Genomic DNA, 18,784 nt, shown 5'->3' with positions numbered 1-18,784 from the left:
TTTGAATTAAAAATAAAACAACATTCAATCATATGATAACACATATAAAAATATACATATTTGTGTATCTAAAGTAGGTATACATAATATTACTCTAAAGTATAATACAGATCAGTCTATATCTTGCTATATGTAGAGAAGATGCACCACAACATAGTCTGCACAAATCAAATGTCTAGTGGCCAACACCAGGGTTAAGTAATTGGCTTGACCAAGAATTGTAAGACTGATTCATAGGCTTTAATCTGTCTTCTAAAATTAGTAGTTGCAAATTCCTCTAGATAGTGAGGATGTCTCAAGGAGTGTAAAAGCGCAGTGAAGAGAACTGAAGGTTCTGAAAAGCTCCTAATGTCTACATAATGAATGGAATACTCTATGATTGCATTCTTTGAAATGTCCTTTAACAGTCAGAATTCACCAGATGATACGCTGCAAGGGAAAACTATAGAGGAAAATGTTTATTTTTTAAATTTTAGATAAAGAAAAATTATTAGATTTTTAAATTTAAAGAAAAAAATATGATGAAATTTTTATTTTTATTAAATAATGGTTTATTCCTAAACCTAAATGAGTTTTTAATATAAATAAATTTATGAATGTGTATTTACGATTCTAAAAATTGATAAATAAAACTTTAAAATTACACCAAACTTTGGGTGGAAACAAGTCTTTTTGGCCTAATATAAAACTAATATTCCTTTTAATGATTCTACAGGCATAGAGTGAATAATGCACCGTGAATCATGCACATTATGATGAGCAGACCGAAGACTCCTTGAATGGAAAACACATGCCAATTTCAATTTAAATTTTAATAAAATTAAGTATTCACATTTTAAATCAGTTGATTTTTCATGGAATTCATAGAAGTTAATTATATGTATGCATTTTATAGATTTTTATCTCTTCATGGATGTTATCTATTAACAACAAAATGATATCTTTTTATCTCTTTCGATGAATAGATAATGTCTCTTAAAAAAACAAAAACAAAAATATGTTTATCAAAAATAATCGTCGACTTTTTATCTTGTCTTCAAATATTGTCCTCATCACAAAAGTGAAAAAAAAAATATAGGGATTTAAAATTGAAATTATTCTTTTTTAAAATTTAAAAATTTTAAATATAAAAAATTATAATAGATTTTTAATTTTTAAATAAATAATAATATTACGTATAATTTTAATTAAAATTAAATTATAAATATGTGTTTAAGATTTTAAAATTTTATCGGAGGGAAGGGGAACACTCCTTTCGCCAACAAACCTCAGGCTTTTGTCTCTGGTCAGGAAGATATGATTTGTTTTTCGTACGAAAATGTTACAGTTTTATTAATAATATAAAACCGATATTCTTTTGCCGCTATAAATTGAATAATGCACCGCGTGAATCATGCCCTAATCTATTTTTATGCCGCTATCGTGTCCCACACCATCTTGACTCCCTGAAAAAATTGAAGGCCAAATGACTATTTCCCACCCAAGGTTTGATGTTTTCTCAAAAGTCTCCCCTCTAACTATGGAAACACCAAATACCCACCCATGGTTGGTTAGATTTAACCAAACCCTAACGTCTAAAAATTTTATCTCCTTTTGCCCCCCTAAACTTTAAAAACTAAAATTTTTCCCTAGCTTAAGTTTTAAAAAATGGCAGTTTCACCCTAGGGTTTGGTTTTGAAATCTCCAGCGACCGTTCCGGCTCCATTGTCCACGGCCTCTCCCTCCCGAAGCAGCCTCTCCTTCCGACGAATGTTTTCCTCCCATTTGGAGGCTCGATCGGCGTCGGCTTCGCCTTGGGAGACGAAGAACTTCGTCGGGGAAGACGAAGTTCTTCGTCTCCCCAGACGAAGCCGATGCCGTAGTCTTCGTCTGGGAAGACGGTCATCTTCCCAGAGGTTCTGGGAAGTTCTTCGTCTTCCCAAACGAAGACGACGGCATCGGCTTTGTCTGGGGAGACGAAGAACTTTGTCTTCCCCGACGAAGTTCTTCGTCTCCCAAGGCGAAGCCGACGCCGATCGAGCCTACAAATGGGAGGAAAACATTTACCGGAAGGAGAGGCTGCTTCGGGAGGGAGAGGCCGTTGGCAATGGAGCCGGAACGGTCGCCGGAGATTTCAAAACCAAACCCTAGGGTGAAACTGCCATTTTTCAAAACTTAGGCTGGGGGAAAATTTTAGTTTTTAAAGTTTAGGGGGGCAAAAAAGATTCTATTTCAGTTTATTTTTAATATTATAGTAAAAATGACGATTTTACCCCTACTACCGTTAGAGTTTGGTTAAATCTAACCGGTCATGGGTGGGTGTTTGGTATTTCCATAGTTAAAGGGGGGACTTTTGAGAAAACATCAAACCTTGGGTGGGAAATAGTCGTTTGGCCAAAATTGAATAACGATCCTCACCATAAACAATTCAACAAGACATGAATTATTTTTTTCTTTTTACAAATATTTGACAATATAAAACTAAAATTTTTTGAATATATTTCAAGGCATAAATTGAACGCAAAAGAATTATGACTACAAAGTTTTGAATGTATACAAATAGACATTTGCCCTTTAGATTATTATACATGAAGTCAGAGCTAATTTTCAGAGATAATTACTCATTGATGTGCAGAGTTGTTTCCACTTGATCATTATGATGGCTATGTCAGGAAGAAAGCTCCTTCAACATCTACTTCAAGCTGTTCTGATTCTGTTCCTTTACCAGGAAAGAGTTGTGGATTCTGCCGTTATACGTTGCAGAGAAGAGGAAAGAGAAGCGCTGCTTGTACTTAGACAAGGCCTGATAGATTATTCTGGCATTCTCTCTTCTTGGGGAAGTGAAGATAAAAAAGATTGCTGTGAATGGAGAGGAGTCTTATGCCTTCAAAGAGGCCATGTGTACGGAATCCAGCTTATATCTGGCGTTGAAGGTGAACAACCATTGGCAGGTACCATTAATGCTTCTTCACTTTATAAAGTGCATCATTTCCGCTATCTAGACCTCAGTAACAATAATTTCAGTGGGAGCCCGATTCCTGAGTTCCTTGATTCTGTCAAAACCTTGGAGACCGTTCGTCTCTCTAACGCCGGTTTTGAAGGACCGATTCCCCACTGGCTTGGAAACCTTTCCAAGCTGCAACTTCTCGATCTCAGTGGCAATAACGGTTTATATAATATTGGAGACATTGAGTGGCTTTCTCATCTTTCTTCTTTAAGATATCTTGACTTAAGTGGATGCCATCTTCCTGGAGCAGATGATTGGTTTCAAGTCATTAACAAGCTCCCATTGCTCAATGATCTTCGGCTATTTGGTTGTAATCTTCCGCAGATTACATCTTGGAATCCCCTGAAAGTCAATGCTACTGCATCTTTTATTAACCTTGATCTTTCTGGAAACCTTGTAACTGAGTCAATATTCCCATGGTTGTTCAATGTCAGTAGAAATCTTAAGGAACTTAATTTGAATTCTAACCTTTTACGAGGTGAGATTCCTGAAGCATTGGGGCATTACATGGTTTCTCTTACTGGTCTCTATCTTAAGGACAATGAACTAGAAGGTGGGTTTCCAAAGTCTATTGGAAATATGAGTTGCTTGCATGCCATAGACTTGTCTTCCAATTATCTGATAGGGCAACTCTCTGGGTTCTTTCAAAATCTATCTGGTGGATGCACAGAGAAGAAGCTAGAATTTTTGTATTTATGGGCTAACAAAATCACTGGATCAGTGCCTGATTTTACAAGATTTTCGTCCTTAAAAGAATTACATCTTGCACAAAATCAGTTAAACGGAACCATTTCCAAAAGCATCGGACATATGTTCAATCTTAAATTTGTAGAACTTGGTGACAACTCCTTGAAAGGAGTCATTTCTGAAGAATTTTTTCGTAATCTCTCCAATTTAGAGGGTTTAGACTTGGCTCGTAATTCTCTTGTTTTGGAATTGAGCAATGATTGGGTTCCTCCTTTTCAAGGAATTTCTTTTCTAGCTCTTGCCTCTTGCAAAATGGGGCCTCATTTTCCAAAATGGATCAGAAATTTGGCATTCTCTGATAGGCCTATTAGTGTACTTGATGTCTCCAATGCTGGCATCTCAGATACAATTCCTGATTGGATTTGGGATATATTCAATCGAGTATCCTATTTCAACATCTCATATAACCATTTCAATGGAAACCTCCCAGATTTTTCTTTACTAGAACCACTTCCAGCTGCCCAAATAGATATGAGCTCAATCCATGTTGAGGGACCCATTTTGTTGCTTCCATGGGCTGCATCTTACATTAATCTTTCTGGAAATAAGTTTTCGGGACCAGCCTCTTTCATATGTTCTGTTGATGCAAAATATTTGACCTATCTTGACCTCTCTAACAACCAACTATCAGGATTGCTTCCAGATTGTTGGGCAAAATTTGGAAGTTTGCTTGTTCTTAATTTGGCAAATAATGGCCTCTTTGGAAAAATTCCACCGTCGATAGGCTCGCTGCATAATCTTCTAACACTGAGATTGAGCAGTAATAACTTCTATGGAGAGGTACCAACTTTCAGCAACTTCACCGGGTTGAGAATTTTAGATCTTCAGGACAATGCATTATCAGGAAAGATACCTGAATGGATAGGGGAGAGTCTTCCAAGCTTGCTAGTTCTCAGTCTGGAATCTAACAAATTCAGTGGGAACATACCTTTGCGGTTGTGCCATTTAGTAAGTATTCAAATCCTAGACCTTTCCTTCAACAATATTTCCGGACGTATACCCAAGTGTTTCAACAATTTCACGGCTTTGTCTGAAACAACGAGTTCCTATGCTGCCATAAGCTATGTATATATTTCCCACTGGTATTCAGCTGTACATGCGTATATCGATAGCGAATGGTTGACATGGAAAGGAAGAAAACATGAGTACAAATACACATTGGGGTTAGTCAAGATCTTTGACTTGTCTTGTAATAAAATGATTGGAGCAATTCCGGAAGAGATTATGAATCTGGTAGGATTGATTGCCTTGAATCTTTCCAGAAATAATTTCAGTGGACCAATCACTCCCAAGATTGGTCAGTTGAAATCATTAGATTTCCTTGATCTATCGAGAAATCAGTTCTCCGGTGAAATTCCATCAAGCCTTTCTCTAATAAGTCGCCTCGGTGTTATGGATTTGTCATACAACAATTTTTCAGGGAAAATTCCAACAGGCACTCAACTTCAGAGTTTCAATGCCTCTGTGTACGAAGGGAATCCTGGACTATGTGGCCTCCCACTCCCAAAAAAATGTCCAGGAGAAGTTCCAGGCCAATCTCCGTCTACTACAATAGGCAAAATTCCGGAAGATGAGTTCTTAAGCCTTGGGTTCTATGTAAGTTTGAGCCTTGGTTTCATTTTAGGGTTTTGGGGAGTTTGTGGCAGTCTAGTGCTGAGTCAGTCATGGAGACATGCCTATTTCAAGTTCTTGGGTGATATGAAAGGTAGGATCTACGTGACAGCAGTAATAAATTTTGCCAAACTGAAGCAAAGGTTCAATAACTAAATGGTAATACTTGGTTTAATAGTTGCTATGTGTGCAAGTTATTATGCTTTAATTTTATCTTTTATTTGCCTGTAAACTTGTTGGTATGTCAAGGAATTCATGGATGGAAGTCAATTTTTGTCTTTGCTTTAAAGTGTTTAACATCAATGTCAAGAGCACTTTCAAATATACATGCTGAACATCTTTGGTATTATATATATTTGTCATAGTCAGTCGGAACCATAAATAAAACGTAGGGGTGTCACTGTTAAATAAAAGGAAAATATAGGGTTTTAAAAAGAAATAATAAAACTTAATTGGGAGGATAATATAAAATTTAAAAGGTTTTTTTATATTTTATATATATAAAACTAAGAAAATTTCGAAGTTAAACGGTTAGCTAACCCCTCAGGTTCCTTATTCAGTATTGTTTCATAAGTTGAAAACTAAATTCTTAGTTACTTTACTGTTCTTCCAGGAGTAAAAATGAAACATATATTCTTAGAAAATTTTGTAGGGTATAATATGATTTGAAAAGCAATATTCTTAAAAACTGAAGAACAACAGAAGGACAATTCCTTCTGGACCTTGCTTTGATACCACCAGTTAGGACTTAGGACCTTGCTTTAATACCATAGGTTAGGACAATTCCCCGTCTTTAGGATCCGACATCTTTGTTGTCATCCCTTCATCTGTTTAAACTGTTGTGACCATTCCTACACTTATGGCTGGGTCTTGGCTGATAGCATTAATTGGATAATTTACCCTCTTTAGGATCCCTTCATGGTGCCAATGAACATTCTTGTTGACATCCTTTCATCCTTTGGATACTACAACCATCCACACACAGTGTGGTTGGGTCTAATTACCATCGGCTAGACAACACACCCACCTTGTTTGATTCCATAGGTTGGAAAATTCACCTCCTTTTAGGATCCAACATCCTCGTTGACATCCCTTCAAAATCTAACTCTGGTGCCATCGGTTGGACAAATCGAACATGCTCATTCTAGTGGAAAATACTTTATTAGCCTAGAAATGTGTTGTGGTTGCGGTCTTTATGTATCAGCTTTGCTGTGTTTTCACCTTTGCTTTTGTTACTTGGGCTTACAGTATTTCTCTTCAGATTCTTTCCTAACCAAATATATTTGAGGCAACCTTTTCTAACTTGCAATGCTATACAATTTGTTTCCTTCCATAATTGTCTTCAGTGATGGTTTTATGGTCTTAAGTAGTGATGCCAAACACTCGTTCAGTTTTCGACCCCGTTTCTTTTAAGGTTCTTTCTTTTTATCTGGCTAATGGGTTTTGTTTTCTCCGTTTTTACCAGCAGGTGATGGTGCAGATGAGCCATGTTCATGCCTCTTGCTGGTTTCAGCTTAAATGGTGTGTTTATATTTTAATCACAGATATTGTATGATGCTGAGCAGATTGTGTTGTATGTTTGTAGAAGGAGATTATACATGCTGGGAGTTTGAATGTTCTATGTTATATAACTGCTTTCTTTCTTGTTCATCAAGTTATATCTTATTAATTCTAGTACAAGTGTTGTTAATTTGCCTTCTGAGATTCTATTACTTGAAGAAATAAATAGAATTAACGGCCCTGCAGAACCACTTTTTTGTCTTCTTTTATTGAGTGTACAAATATTTGGAACTTCCTTTGAAGTCTACCAAAAAGTTTAAAATTTCCGTGGAGAAAGGAATGATTATGATTTTGACTCCAATTTGAGAATAGTTTAAGTTTGGTGTGAACGAAAAATGATTCGGTTCGAGTTATTGGCTTGAATAGTGACTTAGATTTATAACTCATTGATAAAAAGATGTTTTATACAATAATGAGCACAACAATGTCATTTTTATTATTGTTTGATGTAATCCGATTCGAGTCGTCAGCCAAATTCTAATCAAATAAAATTATTCCCCAACTCATGAGTCTAATCTAGTCGAACTCTTTTTAACTTGAATTTTGTTTGGTTTTAAAAAAGAGCCCTAAAAATGCATTAGCTCAATTGGGAGAGCTTTAGAGTTCAATCCAAAGTTTTCAAAGGCGTGTTTTGTGCTCACCTCGATCAAATATCTTTTTGACCAATGATCTGTCTCATATGGGCCTCACAAGTTATCCTTTGAGAAGATTAGGGTATATTCAATCCAAATTGAGTCGTCTAAAGCTGAATCAAGTTTAGATTGAATATATAATACTCAATTTCAATTCAAACTCATTCAAGTTGATGCACAATGTCATTAAAAGGTTGATGAAGGGTGAAAATTTAACTAACTTTAAAATGTTTCATTTTGATTACTTTTTTATAAAAGCAACTGTCATTTTTAAACTTATTGAAGTTTATACTGAAATTTTAAAAATTTCAAAGACACCCATGAACTTTTTTAAATTTTCAAAAAAAAATCCCTTGAAAGCTTTATTAACACCTCTAATATTTTAAAAAAGTATAGTTTACCCCCAAACTTTTGAAACAAACGATAGAAAAATAAAAGAACAAAAAAGAAAAGAGAAAATAGAATGGATAAAAGGAAAAAGTAAAAATAGAAAAATTTATATAAAATAATTTTTTTTTTCATTTCACTTAATGAAATTCACTAATTGAAGTGAATGACAGATAGAAATCTAAGTTTTTGAAATTTAAAGAATAAAAATTTATCATTTCAGCAAACATTATTTGGGAAAAAGTCTTTTGACCTATAAAATATTTAATTATATTTTATCCAAAGGTTTACAAATTATAATATATTAAATTAAGGTAAAAGGACTTATTCCTATCCAAACTTTACAGTTTTCTCAAGTTCCTACCCTTTATCTTTTAAAAACTTGAATACCTACCCATGGGTGGTTAAAGTTAACTAAATTTGTTAGTTTTAAAATTTTATCTCTTTTTCCTTCTTAAACCATAAAAACTAACAATTCTTCTTCTAGACCAAGTTTTAAAATATATCATTTTCCCCCCTAGGGGTTATTTTTCATTCTCTAACAACCTCTCCCTCCCAACGCTTCTAGCGGTTTCTCTCTTTTCATCTCTCCTCTAGTCGATCTTCCAAGTAGATCATCTTTCTGAATGAAGATGAGAGATCTCATCTTTGTTTGAAAAGACGATTGTCTTCCCAAGAGAGATGGTGAGAAAGAGATCGTCCGAGAAAGAGAAAATGTTAAAAAGGAGAGGGCGTCAGAGAATGAAAAATAATATGAGAGGAAATGTTATTTTTTAAAACTTAACTAGAGGAGAAATTATTAGTCTTTAGGGTTTAAGAAAAAAATGAGATAAAATTTTAGTTTATTGTAATATTATTGATAAAATGATAATTTTAACAGCCTAAAGATAAAAAGTGAGAATTTGAGAAAAGAGTAAACTTTAGATGGGAATGAATCCTTTGGCCTTAAATTAAATATAAAGTTTATAAGAATATTTTATTTAATCATGCCAATTATGTTAATGTTTTGAAAAAGAGATCTAACCAATATATAAGAGATTTTTGAACATGCAATAACCCAAATAATCACATTGAACCGTCCACTAAAATCATAACAAATGAAATGTACTAAAGAAGAAAGAAGAGATGCCAAGTGCTTCCGATATGGGAGTCTTCCGTCAGGTCTTCAAAATGAAATTGTATTATTATCATATAAATAAATATATTGTTTAGCGTCACTTATTTTCAAAGAAGTCGTCTTATGCAATGCACGTAGGCCATGATTCACGGTAAAAAGTAAAATAGACTCCCATCTTTTTTACCAGAGTCTAAAACCTTTATGGATGGCTGGCATGATTTTTGTTACTTTTGGAAAGATGAAAAAGAAAATAAGAGATGATTCATTTAGAAATAATGAATCGATCCACTTAAGTCAAAATATCTTAAGAAGAATAACATATTTACTTTGTAATTTTTAATTAGTCTAGTTATTTTAATTTTTTTCTTTTTATTTTGAGGGCCAAATCCTAAAGCCCCCAATATAGTCCATGCAACACAGGAGCGACACACAAACTACAAAATTGTGAGTCGTGCCCCCATAGACCATGCCTTCTTCCGACGGGCAGGGCTGCCTTGTGACACAAATAATTTTTTAAAAATGTTTGGCATCATGATATAGTCAAATCATTTAGCAAATCATGTATAAAAAACATAATTTTTTTCCTATTGTGTATTGTTTATCCTATGTATTGTAAGATTTGCCTTTAAAATAAAAATTTTTAATCATTATATCATTATCTTAAAAATATATCACAAACATCCCAAAAATTTTGAAATATATTAGTTACATCTCTACCACAACATCATTTTTCCATATCAATAAAATTAATTACTGATGGATTGATATGTATTATATCATACAATATCTGTTTTATATCGTACTAATTTTCAAAATATTATAAGATATATATCATTTTTTAATGATAATAAATAATTTTAAATTAAAAATAAAATAACATCTAATCACATGATAATACATCATCTGTGTACCTAACTATATATTCAAAAGTATATACATATAATATTGCTAATTAAAAAAAAAAACTTTTAGATATTCTTATTAAAGAGACTAAACTTTAATTATTTCTTATTATATTAATTAAACTAATTAGTTTAATTCCAACCAATAACTACAATTTATGCATAAACAGTGCCTACCATAATCATAAGACCTGTAAACAAATGCGAAAGGAAGCTGAGAGCTTACATGATTGAGAGACGTGGTAGTAGAGAGAAGCTGTGCCACATAAGCTTCGGTGGGCTGTGAAAGTGGCATTCTTAGATACTTCAAAACCCGATGGTGATAATTGGTAAACGGCAAGCATCGGAGTGTTTGATATATTTTTATGTGATTAAATGTTATTTTATTTTTAATTAAAAATCATACAATTATATAATGTTATATCATATGATACTCAGTTAGATACTCATAACTCAATGCATATTATTTTATTGAATAGGAAATCAATGGAGAAAGTGAATGGTAATTTGTATTTTGTCCAAACTAGAGACAGAAAGAAAGTTAATCGAGTTGTTAGTTTTTACAAATCTAGCTCTTGTGAGAAGCTCGCTTGAATGTCAAGGAATAAATGAGACAATGACATTTTGAGTTTATTGTTGTAGGAGACAAAAGCCATGGAGCGAAACTGGAGGAGATGAAAGTCACTCACCGTGACCTTTTCACACTTCTATTTTATTTTGCCCACGTATTTTCACTTTAACATAGTTAAGATGTCAATAAAATTATATTTTAATACTTTTTTATTACTAATCAATCAAACATAATAATTACATCTATATTTTAATTTTATTAAATACAATAATAATTTATATAGTTTATTTATGTATCCTGCCATACCAAACACACCATCTTGACTCAATGGAAGAATTGAATAAGAGAACGTTAACCCAAACAATCCTTTGGAAAATAATTTATTGTTAGCTAACAGACATGGTAACAATCCTCACGCACTTTCGCTTATTTGATACAAGGGCTGCAAATAATAAAAATCGTTTGTGAGCTGCAAGTAGTTTGCCTCAATTATTATCCAATTGAGCTCAAATGGCTCAATTATTAAATCGAGCTTGTCATTTCTTGGCTTGATGAGCTTACAAGTTTGCACTTCAATTCAAGTGTAATACCTGCAAATCCTTAAAGTTTAAAATTTTACATTAACTTTTATATTTTAGTATGACAAATTCTATCTAGTTCACTCGATATATGAAGTATGCACATACAACTCAACATTAAACTTTGAATAAAAAAGAGTAATTGATAGGTATATAAATTACAAGGTTTAATTGTAATACCTTGAATCGAGCTAGAGTCAACAACTCCTATCATGAGCTTGAGCTCGAGCCACAAACCCCCAAACTTGACGAGCTTGAATATGTAAAAAAATTTTTCGCCCTTGAATGTGTAATATATTAAAAACAAAAGTTTTTGTCCTTGATTGTATGTTGAATTTGAGACAAATTTTTTGGTTCTTAAATGTGTAATAAATTAGGAACAAAATTTTTTGTCCTTGATTGTATGTTGAATTTATGGCAAATTTTTTTTGTTCTTAAATGAGTAATAAATTAGGAACAAAATTTTTTGTCCTTGATTGTACGTTGAATTTGAAACAAAATTTTTTGTTCTTAATTATGTAAGAAATTAAGGATAACTTTTTTTGACCTTAATCGTATGATGAATTAATAACAAAATTTTTTGTCCTTGATTAAATGGTGGATTAGGGACAATTTTTTTATGTCCTTATTGTGTTATGAATCAGAGACAAAAAATCAAGGACAAAAATTTCTATTTTTGCCTATATAGTGATTTTGATATGGAAATTTGATCATAAATTAAAATTAATAGTTATATTAATCTTTGAAATCCAACAATACATATAAAACATCTAAGTAAACATCTTTCCATCAATTCAACTATCTCTATTGAAAAGCTGTGAGTCAGTACTACTAAAACACGATTTAAACACATAAAATTCAAGATATAAACAGCATCTGTTCTTATAATATAACTCAACATGAACCCAAAAAAAAGGAAAAAATCGCAGTACTTCAACTCCGCCTTAGTTCTTATAATATAACTTCTCCCTGACAGTAAACAATTATGTTTCAAAAATGTCTGTGAACAGGGGCATCAAAAGTTTTAACTATTTCCAGTAACTTCGCATTCTGATAATCCACAAATCGTTTGCCTAATGGCTTTGAAGAGATGCACAGAGAATTTTACATTGATGTTCTTGTTATAAAAAGATATAAATATATCTCTTTTGGATTTTTGGGTGAAACACAAAGACGAAACAAAAATTGCAGATAAGAGAATTTGTTTTTCTTGCCTATATCAAAGAAATAAAAGGTTAGATTTTTCCTTAACCTTTGATTAATCATTGGGTATTATTAAGATCATCAAGTTTTATTACAATAACTATTTGAATGGTTATTTTCCTTGTATTAAGGTTTTGGCCCGTAAATAATTTAGACATTTTTTTACAATTGATCTAAAGTCCATAATTAACTTGAGAGTGATTATACATGACTTTTCTTAATAATAGATTTGATATTCGAAATTTGACTCATGGTTTTTCCTTTAACATTGGTGAGTTTTTCATATAAATCCTTTGTTTTTATTTTTGGTTGATTTATTTAATTTTCTACACACAATTAATATTTTATGTGATTGATTGGCTTAATTAATTTATACAGTTAAATTTATTGTTTGTAACCCCAGGACAAACCAATGAGAAAAAGAAATATTTCGTTCACTACATCTCATATATATATTTTTTTTCATCAAGAGAGAGCTAGAGGTGTGAAAAGAATAACATCATAATACCATTTGACAAAGACTAACAAAATGCAATTTCTGTTTCCAATTCTGGACAAAAATGTTAAAATATAAAGATTCTCAAAGCCCCTCTCATTCATTGCAACATCAAAACAAATACATTGCACGAAAATTCCAAAAAGAATGTTTTTCATTGCACAAAAATATTTATCATAATGATGAAATACAAGTATGTCGGTAACTTAATGTACTAAATTACAGAAAACTTTTGATAGGAATGAAAGAATAAAACCAATTAATGATAAGTATAACAATAAATCTATGTATATCTATTTTGGATATACAAGTAGATACACACTTATATGTATCATTACGTGATTGAATAATTTTGAATTTATGATAAAATAATGTTCAATCACACGATGACACATATAAGAGTATATACATTTGTATATCTAAAATAGATATACATAATATTGCTCTAAGGTATAATACAGATCAGTCTATATCTTGCTATATGTAGAGAAGATGCACCACAACATAGTCCGCTCAAATCAAATGTCTAGTGGCCAACACCAGGGTTAAGTAATTGGCCTTGACCAAGAATTATAAGACTGATTCATAGGCTTTAACGTGTCTTCTAAAATTAGTAGTTGCAAATTCCTCTAGATAGTGAGGATGTCTCAGAAAGTGCAAAAGCGCAGTGAAGAGAACTGAAGGTTCTGAAAAGCTCCTAATGTCTACAAAACGAATGGAATACACTGCTATCAGTTCAATAACAAGGATGAAAAAGGAGAAATATATGATTAGTATTTTTGTACGAAAATATTACAATTTTTATTTTTAATATAAAGACTTATTCCCACCCAAGGGTTGATGTAATTCCAAAGTCACATCTACTAACAACACTCACTTATAAGTCAAATTTTATTAAAAATTTCAGTTAATATTAAAAGTAAAATTGTCATTTAATAAAAATTTTATAAAATTAAAGTTTTATCATATTTTTCTTCCTAGACTTAAAAGTCTAACAATTTTTTTCACCTAAAGTTTGAAAAATAAATATTTATCCCTTAGAGTTTGTAGTTTTCCCTTATTGCTACCTTTCGGTGACCGAAGCCGGCCAACCTCCATACCGGCATTCCTCCCTCTCCTGAACAACTCAAAGACGAAACAAATTTGTGCATTTCACAGATCTGTTTCTTTCGACTAATTTGTGCATCAGCCGACACATAATTGGATTGGAAGAAGAAATAAAGTCTTCATACCCAGTCACCAGAAAAACAGCAGCAAGGGAAAATTATAGGGGGGAATGTTCATTTTTTAAATTTTAGATAAAAAAAATTATTAGATTTTTAAACTTAAAGGAGAAAATATAATAAAATTTTAATTTTTATTGAATAATAATTTTATTTCTAATCTTAAATAAGTTTCTAATATAAATTAATTTATAAATATGTATTTAAATTTTAAAAAACCCTAGGTGGAAACAAGTCTTTCTGGCCTAATATAAAACTAATACTCTTTTTAATGATTCTCTAGGCATAGAGTGAATGATGCACCGTTGAATCATGCACATTATGATGACCTGACCGAACACCTCCTTGAATGGAAAACACATGCCAATTTCAATTTAAATTTTAATAAAATTAAGAATTCACATTTTAATTTTGTTGATTTTTCGTGGAATTTATAGAGGTTAATTATACTTGCACATTTTAGAGATTTTTGTCTCTTTATGGATGTTATCTTTTGACAATGAGATGTTGTCTTTTTATCTCTTTCGGTGAATAGATAATATCTTTTTATTAATAAAGATAAAAAAATTGTTTATTAAAAATATTCATTGATTTTTTATCTTATTTTTAGATAATTGTTTTAATCACAAAAATAAAAAAAAAACTATAGATTTTAAATTAAAATTATTATTTTTTAAAATTTAAAAATTTATAATAAAATTTTAATTTTTGGATAAATAATAATATTATATATAATTTTAATAAAAATTAAATTATAAGTATGTGTTTAAGTATTTAAAATTTTATGACAAGCTCCTTTCCCCAACAAACCTTATTATTGCCCCCACAGGCTTTTGTCTCTGGTCAGAAAGATATGAATTGTTTTTTGTACGAAAATATTACGGTTTTATTTATAATATAAAACTGGTATTCTTTTGAATGATTCTCCAACCATAGATTGAACAATGCACCGTGAATCATGCCTTAAATCTATTTTTATGCCGCTATCATGTCACACACCATCTTGACTCCCTGAAAAAATTGAATAACCCTAAACCCAAACCCATGTAATTGTTTGGTAAATAATTTACTCTACAAAATAACAATCCTCACCATAAACAGTTCAACATGACATGAATTATTATTTTCTTTTTACAAATATTTTACAATATAAAACTAAAATTTTTTGAATATAAAAGTTGATTTTTTCCCTCATCTATCAAAGTTTAATTTTAATAATCAAATGATAGGTTTTTTTTCTTTGTATAATATATAATAAAGTTAATATTACTTACACCTTTAATAGTATAAATAAATGCCACTTTTTTTTAATCTCTTTTTTTCCTTTTTTATTCTGTCTCATTTCTTGTCAATTGTAAAACACATTGAGGGGATCCGACAGATCTAGACGTGATTGATGCTCATGCAAGAGATGGAGCAAATCAAAGTTGGTGAAAATAGAATATTCAACTAAAACGGAGCTTGTCATCTACAAATATGAGAAAGGGCGGTGAGTAAAGGGAATAATGCCATGACGTTGTGCATGGTTGAAAACACGATGACAACAGGAGGGCTCAATTGCACAATCATTAAAAGTGAAAAGTTTATTTAATAGCAACACAAAGGTGGCTGAAGTCTGAGCTAATTTTCAGAGATAATTACTTATTGATGAGCAGTGTTGTTTCTACTTGATCATTATGATGGCTATGTCAGGTAGAAGGCTCCTTCAACATCTACTTCAAGCTGTTCTGATTCTGTTCCTTTACCAGGAAAGAGTTGTGGATTCTGCCGTTATACGTTGCAGGGAAGAGGAAAGAGAAGCGCTGCTTGTATTTAGACAAGGCCTGATAGATTATTCTGGCATTCTCTCTTCTTGGGGAAGTGAAGATAAAAAAGATTGCTGTGAATGGAGAGGAGTCTTATGTCTTCAAACAGGCCATGTGTACGGAATACAGCTTATACCTGGCGTTGATGGTGAACAGCCATTGGCAGGTACCATTAATGCTTCTTCACTTTATAAAGCGCATCATTTCCGCTACCTAGACCTCAGTAACAATAATTTTAGTGGGAGCCCGATTCCTGAGTTCCTTGATTCTGTCAAAACCTTGGAGGCCGTTCGCCTCTCTAATGTCGGTTTTGAAGGACCAATTCCCCACTGGCTTGGAAACCTTTCCAGGCTGCAACTTCTCGATCTCAGTGGCAATGACGGTTTATATAATATTGGAGACATTGAGTGGCTTTCTCATCTTTCTTCTTTAAGATATCTTGACTTAAGTGGATGCGATCTTCCTGAAGCCGATGATTGGTTTCAAGTCATTAACAAGCTCCCATTGCTCAATGATCTTCGGCTATTTGGTTGTAATCTTCCACAGATTACATCTTGGAATCCCCTGAAAGTCAATGCTACTGCGTCTTTTCTGAACCTTGATCTTTCTGGAAACCGTGTAACTGAGTCAATATTCCCATGGTTGTTCAATGTCAGTAGAAATCTTAAAGAACTTAATTTGAATTCTAACCTTTTGCGAGGTGAGATTCCTGAAGCATTGGGATATTACATGGTTTCTCTTACTGGTCTCTTTCTTAAGCACAATGAATTAGAAGGTGGGTTTCCAAAGTCTATTGGAAATATGAGTTGCTTGCATGCCATAGACTTGTCTTCCAATTATCTGATAGGACAACTCTCTGGGTTCTTTCAAAATCTATCTGGTGGATGCACAGAGAAGAAGCTGGAATCTTTGTATTTATCAGGTAACAAAATCACTGGATCAGTGCCTGATTTTACAAGATTTTCCTCCTTAAAAATATTAGATCTTGCAAAAAATCAGTTAAACGGAACCATTTCCAAAAGCATCGGACATATGTTCAATCTTAAATTTGTAGAACTTGGTGACAACTCCTTGAGAGGAGTCATTTCTGAAGAATTTTTTCGTAATCTCTCCAATTTAGAGGGTTTAGACTTAGCTCATAATTCCCTTGTTTTGGAATTAAGCAATGATTGGGTTCCTCCTTTTCAACGAATTTCTTTTCTAGCTCTTGCCTCTTGCAAAATGGGGCCTCATTTTCCAAAATGGATCAGAAATTTGGCATTCTCTGATAGGCTTGGTAGTCTACTTGATATCTCCACTGCTGGCATCTCAGATACAATTCCTTATTGGATTTGGGATATATTCAATCGAGTAGTCTATTTCAACATCTCATACAACCATTTTAAGGGAAACCTCCCAGATTTTTCTTTACTACAACCACTTCCAGCTGCCCAAATTGATATTAGCTCAATCCATGCTGAGGGACCCATTTTGTCGCTTCCATGGGGTGCATCTTGCATTAATCTTTCTGGAAATAAGTTTTCAGGACCAGCTTCTTTCATATGTTCTGTTGATGCAAAATATTTGACCTATCTTGACCTCTCTAACAACCAACTATCGGGATTGCTTCCAGATTGTTGGGCAAAATTTGAAAGTTTGCTTGTTCTTAATTTGGCAAATAATGGCCTCTTTGGAAAAATTCCACCGTCGATAGGCTCGCTGCATGATCTTCTAACATTGAGATTGTGCAGTAATAACTTCTCTGGAGAGGTACCAACTTTCAGCAACTTCACCGGGTTGAGAACTTTAGATCTTCAGGACAATGCATTATCCGGAAAGATACCTGAATGGATAGGGGAGAGTCTTCCAGGCTTGCTAGTTCTCAGTCTGGGATCTAACAAATTCAGTGGGAACATACCGTTGCAGTTGTGCCATTTAGTAAGTATTCAAATCCTAGACCTTTCCTTCAACAATATTTCCGGACGTATACCCAAGTGTTTCAACAATTTCACGGCTTTGTCTGAAACAACGAGTTCTTATGCTGCCATAACCTATGAATATTTTTCCCACTGGTATTCAGCTGTACATGAGTATATCGATAGCGAATGTTTGACATGGAAAGGAAGAAAATATGAGTACAAATATACATTGGGGTTAGTCAAGATCATTGACTTGTCTTGTAATAAAATGATTGGAGCAATTCCGGAAGAGATTATGAATCTGGTAGGATTGATTGCCTTGAATCTTTCCAGAAATAATTTCAGTGGATCAATCACTCCCAAGATTGGTCAATTGAAATCATTAGATTTCCTCGATCTATCGAGAAATCAATTCTCTGGTGAAATTCCATTAAGCCTTTCTCTAATAAGTCGCCTCGGTGTTATGGATTTGTCATACAACAATTTTTCAGGGAAAATTCCAACAGGCACTCAACTTCAGAGTTTCAATGCCTCTGTGTACGAAGGGAATCCTGGACTATGTGGCCTCCCACTCCCAAAAAAATGTCCAGGAGAGGTTCCAGGCCAAGCTCCGTCTACTACGGAAGGCAAAATTCGGGAAGATGAGTTTTTAAGCCTTGGGTTCTATGTAAGCTTGAGCCTTGGTTTCATTGTTGGGTTTTGGGGAGTTTGTGGCACTCTAGTGCTTTGTCAGTCGTGGAGACATGCTTATTTCAAGTTCTTGGGTGATATGAAAGATAGGATCTACGTGAAAGCAGTAATAAATTTTGCCAAACTGAAGCAAAGGTTCAATAACTAAATGGTAATACTGGGTTTAATAGTTGCTATGTGTGCAAGTTATTATGCTTTAATTTTATCTTTAATTTGCCTGTAAGCTTGTTGGTATGTCAAGGAATTCATGGATGGAAGTCAATTTTTGTCTTTGCTTTAGAGTGTTTTTAACATCAATGCAAAGAGCACTTTCAAATATACATGCTGGACATCTTTGGTGTCATATGTATTTGTCATAGTCAGTCGTAGGGGTGTAAA

General features: G+C 33.0%; 2 protein-coding genes across 2 annotated transcripts; both read left to right on the top strand.

Moving 5' to 3' along the window:
* Window positions 1–2,638: 2,638 nt before the first annotated feature.
* LOC123225636 (receptor-like protein EIX2) lies at window positions 2,639–5,500 on the top strand. Its single transcript, XM_044649735.1, has one exon. It carries the CDS (start codon window positions 2,639–2,641, stop codon window positions 5,498–5,500), a length of 2,862 nt encoding a protein of 953 aa, XP_044505670.1.
* A 10,192-nt stretch (window positions 5,501–15,692) lies between these two features.
* On the top strand, window positions 15,693–18,554 carry LOC123225635 (receptor-like protein EIX2). The gene has a single exon (XM_044649734.1). The coding sequence runs from the start codon at window positions 15,693–15,695 to the stop codon at window positions 18,552–18,554; it is 2,862 nt and encodes a 953-aa protein (XP_044505669.1).
* Window positions 18,555–18,784: the final 230 nt, after the last annotated feature.

Source organism: Mangifera indica, chromosome 9 (assembly GCF_011075055.1).
Source record: "Mangifera indica cultivar Alphonso chromosome 9, CATAS_Mindica_2.1, whole genome shotgun sequence".
Lineage (NCBI taxonomy): Eukaryota > Viridiplantae > Streptophyta > Magnoliopsida > Sapindales > Anacardiaceae > Mangifera > Mangifera indica.
The sequence above is the reverse complement of the archived record's forward strand: the minus strand, read 5'-3'. Positions and strand labels throughout refer to the sequence as shown.